This window comes from Haplochromis burtoni, unplaced genomic scaffold, assembly GCF_018398535.1.
Source record: "Haplochromis burtoni strain Fernald_Lab_line unplaced genomic scaffold, NCSU_Asbu1 Contig_294, whole genome shotgun sequence".
NCBI lineage: Eukaryota > Metazoa > Chordata > Actinopteri > Cichliformes > Cichlidae > Haplochromis > Haplochromis burtoni.
The window spans coordinates 326,561-338,390 of record NW_024582655.1 but is presented as its reverse complement, the minus strand read 5'-3'; the positions used below and the strand labels follow the sequence as shown (position 1 = coordinate 338,390).

The 11,830-nt window shown below is 41.3% G+C and overlaps 1 protein-coding gene across 1 annotated transcript in view; it reads left to right on the top strand.

Moving 5' to 3' along the window:
- The first annotated feature begins 2,657 nt into the window (after window positions 1-2,657).
- Window positions 2,658-11,830, top strand: part of alyref (Aly/REF export factor) — a 14,010-nt gene continuing 4,837 nt past the window's right edge. Inside the window, exons 1-6 of the mRNA XM_005940828.3 lie at window positions 2,658-3,038; window positions 4,442-4,600; window positions 4,694-4,841; window positions 4,938-5,001; window positions 5,085-5,280; window positions 5,372-7,019. Coding sequence (XP_005940890.1) covers window positions 2,799-3,038; window positions 4,442-4,600; window positions 4,694-4,841; window positions 4,938-5,001; window positions 5,085-5,280; window positions 5,372-5,386 — 822 coding nt within the window. The 5' untranslated portion in view covers window positions 2,658-2,798 and the 3' untranslated portion in view covers window positions 5,387-7,019. The remainder of the gene's footprint in view (window positions 3,039-4,441; window positions 4,601-4,693; window positions 4,842-4,937; window positions 5,002-5,084; window positions 5,281-5,371; window positions 7,020-11,830) is intronic.

Genomic DNA, 11,830 nt, shown 5'->3' with positions numbered 1-11,830 from the left:
CTACAGGAGCTTTTTTAACATCTCATTATATACTGATCCATTTTGCAGCTTAATTATTTGCAGCCGTTTGTTTAATTTAGTGCAGTAGATAATTCGATCTTGTTGATTAATTTAACTTAGCTAAGTGCTTTAAATCTCCAAACATACAGGTTGGATCAAATGGTGATTCTAAACTGGCTGTAGTCAAAAGGGTGTAAATGGTTATTTGTGTTTCTGTGTTACCCTGTGCATGGTGTACCCCACCCCTTGCCCACTTTCAGCTCTGCCTGACCTTGAACTGGATATGTAGTTAAAAATATCGATGGATATATAGGTGATAGATAACTGTGTCTGAACTGACAGATTGTGCCAGCAAGGGATAACTAAGCCAAGGGTAAAAATGTCTTTAATAATTTATTGAATTGGACTGGATGAATGCAGGCATTGTTAAAATATCCAAACCTAGTTGTGAGTGTGGTAATCTCAACCTGCACAGCTCTGTGTAGCTGCAGCTGTTATCACACCATCAGTGCCTAAAAATTGGATACCATATGACTCAATGCATTTTCTATTTCTAAATGCGGAAAAAATCTGAAATTGATCCAGAGGGTAAAAAAGCTGTTTACTAAGCTCTACAAAAGCTATCTTGGAAAATTATGCTTTTATTCAAAGCGCTGTATTAAAGATTGCTATCCACACAGTTGGACTTTGATAAATTATTTCTTTGAACTGTTCTTTTTCCACAGTGGAATGATTGTACACCATACATCATTAATGACTTGAGAAAAAAAAAACACCATTTGGGCGCACAAGTTTGAATTTATGTATGCAGAAGTATACATGCAGGCTCACCCCACAATTTAGCAAGTTGCACCTTGATAACACACTTTTGTTAGCCATAAACATTTTTGGCATAATTCTAGGTGGACATTTGACCAGTCTTATAGGCAGAATTTGCAAAGGTCACTTAAATTGCTTGATTTCCTGGCACTTACGTTTAAGTGTAGTCCACAGATTTTCAGTAGGGTTGAAGTGGGGCTTTGGGAAGGCCATTGAAGCAGCTTTATGTTTATCCATGCCAAAACCAGTTGTTGAAACACCAAATGTGTCCAGGTTTCAACCACTTAGCCACTGACTTTATGTGAAGTGAGGTGATTTGGAGGTGGTCCTACTTCTTCGTTATTCCAAACACTTTGTGCAATGTAACTGTCAGCAGGCAGTGTCTGGTTTAGGTGCAGTTTGGACAATTGTGGGGTGTATGTCTATAGTTTAGCCTGTGCTTTACAATCATTCCACACTGGAAAACGTCAGTTCACAGAAATCATTAAAAGCCAAAAAATTACCATGACGATCGGTTATGGCCACAAATATGTACATATTTATTCAAACTGACTAACAGTGGTACATTTTCTTTATTTTTCGTTTTTTTTTTTTAATTTCAGTTATTTTATACACACATAGCTGTAGTAGTTTGTGTACTGAAGACTTTCAACTACAACTCAAAATAATGAAATTTACAGTGAAAACGGTAAATTTATTTAATATTTAGATTATTTGAATAATTGTAGATTCATTGTTTCGGACGATACTGTTAATTGTTTACCGATACTCATCTGGAGTTGATAGTGGACTTCCGGAGGTGCAGAGAAGTACACACCCCCATCACCATCAACGGCGCTGCTGTGGAGAGAGTGAGCAGCTTCCGGTTCCTTGGTGTACATCTGGCTGAGGATCTTACGTGGTCAGTACACACAAACAAAACAGTGAAGAAGGCGCAGCAGCGCCTCTTCTTTCTCAGGAGACTGAAAAGATTCGGCATGAGCCCCCGCATCCTCAGGACCTTCTATCACTGTGCCATTGAGAGCATCCTCACTGGATGTATCACCACCTGGTATGGCAACAGCACCGCCTACAACTGCAAAGCTCTCCAGCGAGTAGTGCGGTGCTCTGAACGGATAATTGGAGGTGAGCTTCCCTCCCTCCAAGACATCTACAGGAAGCGGTGCCTGAGGAAAGCGGGGAGGATCATCAAGGACTCCAGTCACCCCAGCCATAAACTGTTCAGACTGCTTCCATCAGGAAGGAGGTTCTGCAGCATCCGGTCCCGTACCAGCAGACTGAGAGACAGCTTCTTCCACCAGGCCATCAGACTGCTGAACACGTCATAGACACCTCAGCTTCACTACTGGAACTTTAACATTATGCACTCCATACTGTACAGTAACGCCACTGTTTTGCACATGTCTCACTCTGTATATTTTATTTTATATATTTTATTTATTGTTTACTCTATTTAATTTGTAAAATATGTGTACACACACACACACACGTAGAAAAATATTTAGTATACACATCCAGAAATGCATATACTATTATATATTGTACATATATTTATTAGTTTCAGATGTAGCCATTCTTGTATTTTGCTTGTTTACATTATTGCATTTTGCACAACTCTGTTGCTTGTGAAGCTCGCACACAAGAATTTCACTCACATGTGCTGTACCAATGTACCTGCACATGTGATGTGACAATAAAAGTGATTTGATTTGATTTGATCTGGGGAGCAAAACAATAGCAATTCCCTGTTGGTAACTTTCTACTAAAGTCTGATTGGACAGAAAGCTGTTACTACGCGTTGACGTATGTCTACGTGTGCTACGCGACGAAACTGTTTTTCTTTATTGAGCAAAGGTCTGCTCATTGTGTTTTGTCGTCGGGGAGAGAGAGGAAAGAGCAGGCAGAGGGACCATTGAAGTCTAGGGCTTTACTTTTTTTTAACTATTTCATTAACAGTTTAGCATTATTGGGGCAGCATAATGACCGATAAAATGGATATGTCTCTAGACGACATTATCAAGCAGAACAGGCAGCAGAGAGGTGGAGTCCGGGGCGGCAGAGGTCGAGGCCGCGGAGGCGCAGGCGGCCGTGGAGGAGGAGGCCCCGGGCGTCTCGGAATCAGCGGTGGAGGATTTGGAGGCCGAGGCGGTGGATCCGGCCCGATGAGGAATCGACAGATCCCGAAACGCGCTAGAGGCAGACCAACGCCTTACAGCAGGGTATGAGAAAGTTAAAGGAAAAGCCTTCGACAAAGCTGAAAATGCCTGGTTAACGTCGTTCTGTAGCTAATCCCCTAGCCAGCTTGCTAGTCAAGCGAATAAAATGATTGCTAGCCGCCGAGTTTTCCCTTCGGAGGAGAGCTCTATAATTGGCGGCTAAGCATTAATGGAAGTTGTATGCATATTGTGTCTCCTCTCCCACAATCCGTATGTGTTACATCCTTTTTCAAGAGGAGCCCTTTTTGGAGAGAGCAGTTGTGTTAGCCGTGTTGGCTAACTAGCTAAAGTTGGATCGTAAAGGCCGAAGCGGCGCCATTTTGAATCAAGCACCTTAATTTAGAGCTAGTCGTCCAAGGTCCATATCGGTGCTTTTCCACCTCTTGTGTCAAATTGATGGTGAAAGGAAATCTCATCAACGAGAAAGTCTACCCGCACGCTACTATCGTGGGAGCAAAATCCTTCCTCTTTTTTTTTTTTTGGTCAAGTCCCAGCGCAGCGACCAGACGGCCTTTTGTTCGGGAGTGGCTGACGCTCTTCTCAGCAAGGCCCATTTTGGTGGCTATTCAACCGGTGTGGCTGTTGCTTTTTGGATGGATCAGTGGACTTTAAACCTCCTCTCTGATAGTTTTCATGTTAAGGCAAATCATCACTCAATTGTGAATGAATATCTAAACAAAGCCCCAATCAAAATGGCGTGTCTCAAAATGGACGCTCAGATAATCCACGCTCATTGATGGGGGGATAGCTGGGCCCCCTTTCAGTTTGTTTACATCCCCTTCCCCACTCATCCTATGGACATTTCCCGCTTCATGAAAGCCCTTTTCGTGGCTTGGTAAAGAACTCTTGGGCGGGCCTGGAAAACATGGTGCAACGCTGGAGGCAACGCTGCTTCAGACGGCGACCCCTGTGTCCCTGAGGATCATGTCTGGAGGGCCTCTGGTGGAGGTGCAGCTGGCAAGAAAACTGGGCAATTTTTGTAGCTAGCATGGGAGGTTGTTTGGGTTTAAACATAGAGATTATGGGTGGGAGTGGGCTATAATAAAATCAGTTGGCTCCATTTGAACTTGGTCATTGAAAAGACATGTACTTTTAAAAAAAAAAAGAAAATGTATCCAAAGTGTATGCATGTACAGGTTGTATACAAGACATCCCCTTGCCTTTTAATTATTCTATATATATTAAGTTGTCTTGTGTATGTCCTTATATGTCCAAAGTGATTCACTTGCTTGTAGTGATTGGGGTGGGCAGGGAATAGTGGGGATCCTCTTGGGGGACCTGAGCACCCTGGCCATGTTGGAAGTGGAGCCCCTGCTTGCCCCAACACCCAGCCGTGTGGACTCTGTGAATAGCAGAGGCAAGGGGATCCTGAAGTCAGCAGGTGCGTTCTCTTTCGTCTGTTGCAGCCTAAACAGCTTCCAGATAAGTGGCAGCACGACATGTTCGACAACGGTTTCAGTGGCTTCAATGGTGCTGCTGGAGGTGGAGGAGGAGCTGGCGTGGAAACTGGAGGGAAGCTCCTCGTGTCCAATCTCGACTTTGGGGTCTCAGATGCAGATATTCAGGTATTCTAAGTTGTTTGTGATTCTTGGCCTGGGTTGGTGTGTTTAACAGTCTGGATCAAGAGGGACCAATTGTTTTGGGCGTGTGTTTTTTAGGAACTTTTTGCGGAGTTTGGAACTCTGAAAAAGGCCGCAGTTCATTACGACCGATCAGGAAGAAGCCTGGGAACTGCAGATGTCCACTTTGAAAGGAGGGCAGATGCGCTCAAGGCCATGAAGCAATACAACGGCATCCCACTGGATGGTAAGTCTTACGTTCTTTGACCTGCCAGTATAAACGGTTTCTTAAAGTTCGCTGCTTCTGTAAAGATTTTGAGGTTCATGGTGTTTGTGTTTTTAGGGCGGCCTATGAACATTCAGCTCGTCACATCACAGATCGACACACAGAGACGGCCAATGCAGGGGTACGTTAATATTTCTTTTTGTTTGGGAGGGGGGCAGCAAATGCATTTGATGACTCGATGTGTAAAGGCTCCTTTATCTTCAGTCTGAACAGAGGCGGCGGAGGAGGCATGATGAACAGAAGTCGTGGTGGTGGCGGCTTTGGAGGCATGCAGAGAGGCCGTGGAGGGCGTGGTGCAGGTGGCCCTAGAGGACGAGGACGAGGCGGCCGTGGCGGTAGTAGCAAGCAGCAGCTGTCAGCAGAGGAGCTCGATGCCCAGTTAGATGCCTACAATGCCAGGGTATGTCTACCTGAAACTTTTAAATATGATTTCTTCTGAGTAATGGATTGTCCATTTTCTCACATGTCTAATTAACTCTTGGTTTTCTCAGATGGACACCAGCTAAGAACGTAAAAACAAGCTCCTGAGGGTCGTCGTCCCTTCCTGTCTGCACAGAAGGGTGGCTGTTACAAATGTGCAGATTATTTTACACTTGGTTGTCTTCTAATGTGATTGAAAATATTGCCCCACCTCTTGTTTTAAATGCTCCAAAGTGTTTTTTACCAGTTTTGTTTGTGTTGTTTTTTTTTTTGTTTGTTTTTTTTTGTTTTTTCTCTCTTCTGGTGGAAAAAAATGGTTTCAACTGTAGGTTATGGAACTGGGTTTCCCCAGTTTGTTCTTCTACCCTGTAGTTAAACAATTGTAATAAAAACCTGCAGTGCATATTAACCACATTAAATGTCCCTTTGTTTGTTTGGGTTTTGTTTTTTTGTTTTTTTCTGGTCATATGTCTACTTGTGCACTATAGTTCACTATAAAATGTATTATTTCACCTGTAGCGTATCAGGATTAAAGACCTGTATTTGCTGACGTTTCTGTATTTTGGAATAAACATTTGCATTGTTTTGGAAACTTGCAACAACTGTAAAATACAGATTTGCCATTTAAATGGAAAAATAAAAGGAGTGGCCTAGAACTTGGGTTTCGAAAACCTTTGCTAACTAGCAGATGGACTGCTCTATTTGCTGCAGAAAATGATACTGTTGAAGTACAGCCACTAGATGGCACCCTGCTCTGCTATATACCTTTTTAAGTTTTCAGTGTGTGCTCGTCACCACGCCTTTTGCAAGCACACAGGCGTGTATTAAATCTCAAGTCTGTAAAGAGGCTTATGTGCTGTGCTACAGATGTGATCAAGTGACTAAAAACCAAAGAGGGCGTGAAGTGAACGTAGTGTAAAAACAGCCACAAAAGGTAACTACATCTGCATGCCCACGCGTGTCGAAGCGCATATTTCCTGGAAGCGTTGCGGGGCAAAAAGTGTGAAACGTTCAGAAGAACAGTTTCCGGTTGGCTTTCAAGGTAATACGTGGAAATCATCTGATCTTATCTGCGCGACTTTTATATAAACTTTTTATCCTGTTCTATTATCATTATTATTATTATTATTGTTCTCATATAGCAGCGTAGTACGATTTATAGGTAAAAGTGACAATTCGATGCTAGCTTCACACTTCAGTGTGAAGTATAGGTTATGCATTCAGAAAACATAAATAGTCTACCCATAATACAAATAAGAACGTTACATATATAGTTTATGAGTTACTGATGGACTGAAATGTAGTTTTGCAGTTTATTTTAACTCATATAAAAATAAACAATAGCAATTCATACACGATTAATTAAAATGCACTGTCACACAAGTATAAAGATACTAAAACTAGAAGTCCCCACTCAGTAAAAATACGATTCTAAATTGTACTTAATATTAAGTTATTTGAACCACATACAAAGAAAATTCATAGTCGAGCTTAAAAAATACTTTGTTGTGGATATTTTCTATTTTTAAAATGTATTGTATCTATACTGCGTGCAGCTGGGGCTACGTTTTTAAAAATGTGGTTTTTTTGTCGCCCTTTATTTTGAAGGTGGCATACCGGACATTGTGCCCGTCAGCGGCACCGGGCTCAGATTTTCCTCTGCCGCTTCACTGCACTCCCATTCACAGGAGACGTTTCCAGCCAACCACAAGTAAAACGGTAAGAGTAGATAAAACACCCACTTAAGTCTTCTTATAATGTATTTTATTCTATTAAATGTGCGTTAATATACGTCCTTAAACTGCTCCGGCAAATTTCTATCGATTACTTGCTAAGAAAAAAGGAAAAAAAACTGCTAACTTACCGCTTGAACCTGAATTCTAGAAAAAAATGTTTACCAAATAATCGCTTACTGTAGTTAAGGAACTACTTTTTAATAGCATGTTATACTCCCGTAGTTGCACTAATGTCGTTTTCTTAAAATTACAGCGAAGTCACTGTAAGGTTGTTCGAAGCCGTCGGTTAGTTGTGAATTTCCGGGTGTTGAACCCGATCTGAGCTGAGAGGGTTGGGGCTATTAAGTAACGAAATGTCACCCGTTGCTGTTAAAAGCACACACATAAAGTGATTGCACTGACCAGTAAAGTAGGGGATTTGTTCAAATTAGTCGTTTAGTCTGCTTTAACACATTCTTCATGATCATGTCCTTTATATGAGGAACATTTTTCAGCCACTTCCTGGAACTCCTCTGTCTTTTAATTTGAATTAGCTTACACTTGAAGCAGCCACCATTTTGGCTTTTTTTGTTTTTTACTTGCAAACAATTAATCAGAGCACGTCGATCAAATCTGCCAAGATCGAGTAACTTCTTGAGCACTTTGGGTGTGATAGTTAAGCTGTGTGCTTTTGGCTGAATGGCTGGCAAGTGATTTCTCAGAGTGATCACACAAACCGTGAAGCCTCCCTTTCCTTCCTGTATATGTGTGTGCATGATAAGTAGAGGATTTTTTGGCCCCTTCTTTTCTTATAGAAGGTCGAGAACCTTCTGTTTAATCAACTTCTGCCGTGAATTGTTCACTTGCTTCACCTCATATTTAAAATGTTGCGAGCTTCCAGTGGCGGGCGGATGTGTCTTGCAGCAGTTTATTTCCTCTGGTGTGAGGAGAGGCCTACAGAGGTTTAGAAAAGAAAGGAGAAAGACCCATTTAGGGTCGGTACTTAACATTTTTGGTGTGCTTTCCTGACACTGCTATAATCTTCAAACATGTTCCAGCAACTCACAGTGAAGAGTGCAAGGGTCAAAACCACAGGCCTGAACTGCAAAAATGGCTGGAGCATATTTCTATGAACTGACAAAGTAAAGTTGATGATGCATTTGCCCTTCTCAGTTTACATAACAAAAGAGATTTTAACCAAATCATTGTTTTTCTCCATGTGCCACACTTTTCTAGTGGACTTTCTTAGCCAGCGTAGCAGCGTAAAGCCCTGACCTTTCAGCGTGGCTGGCGCCTTGGCTCTCCCATTCACGCTTAGCTTCCTGCTGCTGTTCGAAGAGATTTCTCACCGGCTATTTTTAAAGCTTCCTATTTATCCTGGGCCTTCTTGGGGATGAAGACATGTTTTGCTTTTCTGTTCTCTCACAGCCAGTCCTGTTCTTTCTGCTGCTCATTGACCATGGATTTAAACCCTTTCTGTGACATTTTAGTCTTTTATTCATTAGTAGATGTTAAACCGATTAACCAGTGTCCCTGCATACTCCTCCACTCCTTATCTCATTGCATTTCTGTTTTTATCCTACCCACTTGTCTATTTTTGTTAGGGTTGGGTTCCTCTGGATTGCATCAGCTCTGCAACACTTCCTCAAAGATTTGGCATGTTAGCACTGCCCCTACAACTTGATTGAACCTATCATGTTTTTTTTCTTCTTTTTTTAGAGGCTTCAGGAGCAGGCCTTCTAGCATTTCTATCATTAAAAAAATGCTTAGCTTGGATTAAGTTAGGCCCCCAGGTTAGCTTGAAGAAGATGAGTTGTGCAGTGCTGTGGTTAGCGCGTTAAAGGATATGAATCATCAAGCCCGCCTGAAAAAGGAAGCTTGCAGTAATTTCTTGACAGACAAAATGGTTCAGTTGCTGCCTGAGGTGCAAGGCTTCCTTATTTGAAGACATGTGCTGCGGGCTTAATCAGTTTCATCAAACATGGGGGCTCTGCATTACTCAGATGCACAGCAGAAAGGTATTTTCATGTGGTGTGTGGTGCAGGTCTTAATTCATGCCACCAAAGCGCTGCTCTTTGCAGTCATTGTGCTAAGTGCACAATTTTCTACTGAGATAAAAAAAAAAAAAAAAGCTTAAAATGACAGCAAGATAACAGCGGAATGATATAATAGTTACATTATCTGATACATGTGAAATATTCTCGATCTGTATGCATGAAAAAAAAAAATGTTGAACTACAGAGACAGTGGATACAGGATGTGGTCTTACAGCAGCACCCCTTTCCATTACAGTCATTGCAGGGTAGTTAATTTCGAATCAAATCCCAATCTGCTGATTTGATGATTAGGATTTTTGTGGCGCACCCAAATCAGAGAAGTCACCGCTAAAGCAAAGTGCAACTGTAGAGAGATTGTGTAGGTAAAATTGAACGACTCCAAAAGGCTTATGCGCACTGAGAGCTGCATGAAAGAGCAAGAACACAGAGAGCTGAGAGGATCAAAGCATCACTTTCTAGAATAGAGTTAAGGCCAGGAGCTAAATGTCACTTCATAAAGGTCTAGTAAAGCGCTGTTCATGTCCTGTTCTTGTCTCTGAGGTAAACGTGTGCTTTATTCCATGAAACAAATTCAGACTGTAAGTTATCAGCGGTAATACTTCCACTTTTTGATTAATCAGTAAAGCAGGCTTCCCATATTGGTTTACTTTGTCCTGCACCTGGCTGCTGTATGTGCCTAATCACTGGAAAACCTGGCTAATAAAAAGTATTCTTAACAAATATGAGTTGTTGCTGAACCTGCGTGCATTCAGGGTTTTCCAGTTTGCAGCTCTGTTTTGCCTTTACTCCAGCCTGTGATATGCTGTTTGTTGTTTCCCCCCCCCCCCTTCCCGCTCCATTGCCCTTTGCCTGCAGTGAAGAACCTGAACAGCAGCATCTATTGCATTACCAGTGGCTCTAAACAGAGCTCATAAGATTACATCAAATCTTCCACGGCCAGAGGGCTGGACTGTGAGGGATGGTAACTGGCTTATCCAGGTAGCCTCAGGGGTAAACCTCTACATTAACCTGTTGTTGTCGTGATAGTTTATGCTGGATCTTCAGACACCTTAAAGCAGTTAATAAATGAGCGATCAACCTTTGAGTGCAGACAGTGAGATGGACCCTAAAATGTGTGTGTAAGCCCTTTGGCTTTCTTTGAACGGCATCAGTAAATGTTTGATTCTCTACAGAGGAAACTATTATGTTCTCTTCTCTTCTCTTCTCTTCTTTCTTTTTTTTTGTTCCTGCTTTCTGCAAATGATTTCTAAGCAATTTTATTGCTACATATGCTTTGTGTAGTCACAGTCCTTTTAACAGATGCTCCAAAGGCTTGTAGCACACTTGTTGACCTTTTATATCTATAGGCATACCTTTGAAGTGCTCACTCCTGAGACTAAATAAGGCTAAAACTGTCTTGGACATCAAAATGATATACCTACACAGCCTACAAATTGAATAGAATACGTGATTGTATTTAGAGTCCCATCTATTGAGACTTTGTTGTTGCAGTTGCTGGGATTCATTTGGGTTTTGTCTTTTACTTCCTCATGTTTTCTCAGGATTACAGTTTGTTGTTAGAAGTCTGTAGCTCTAATCCCATATTTAGGATTGGTTAGGTGATGCCAGCACCAACCACATTATGCCAATATGCTCAAACAGCAAATCAAAATAAATGCCAACAACAACTAAAGAAAATGCTTTGTGAACCCTGACTTTCCATGATTTAAAAACCCAGGTTAAATCTAAGTAATTTTAGTAGATTAAACTCATAACCATGTTTTATTATTTTTTTTATATATATTAGATATTCTATAAATATATAATAAATGTTACATTTTAATTTTTAAATAATGCCATTCATGGTGCTTAATGAAAGTAAACCAGGAAAATACAGAATACATCATTTCTAATCTCTATTTACTATCGAAATAATGCTCAGTATTTTAGTAGAGAATAAAAAGTTGACTTTAACTTTGATTTAAAAAAAACTCTATAAAATTTGTTTTCTAGTATTTCTGTCCAGGGGATGTGGCATATGAAAGAATAACTTTTTTTTTATTCACCTCATTAATGGTTAAAAGTAGATATTCAATAACAACAATATGCAACCTGAAAGATGAGGACAAACACAAGAACCACAAGTTTGCTTTCATTGTATGGATGTTTCAGTAATATAATATCTAGTTCATTACCCTTATGAACACTCACACACATATATTAATGACACCTGTAGCTCTTGTGTCATCCCACAAGGATTACCTGGTGCCTCCTTAACCTCAATAACTTGCCACAGTCACTAATGTTTCAACAGGAGAGCTTCGTGGTGCGTCACCAGCGACACTTCCACACAAACACTTTCCTCTCCTGGCCCCGAATGCCTTGTGATCCATAATCCCACCTTTTCTTATTGCTCAGCAGTGTTGCTAGGGAGCAAGACTAATCTCAAGCCTCAACTCCTGCCAAGCCTGGTATGTTTGTAAATTTGTGCTGCTTAGTCCAGCCAAGCGGCGAGATTATCACCTGTAAGGAGAAAGTAGCACAGGTGAAGGTTGGGACACTGAAAAGGAGAAGTCCAGCAGCACATCCCAGTTTGGGTTTACACGATCTCATGACCTCTGTGTTGATTCCCAGCAGGCAGAACAATTTCCTGTCAGCTCAGTATGTAGCTGCTTAGCCACAAGCCACATGGATTGAGCGAGGGGGGGAAAAAAGGGGTATTATTATGAGGGTGGTGATGTCAGTATTGTTCAAACTAATCTATTTATGCCCCCCCCCC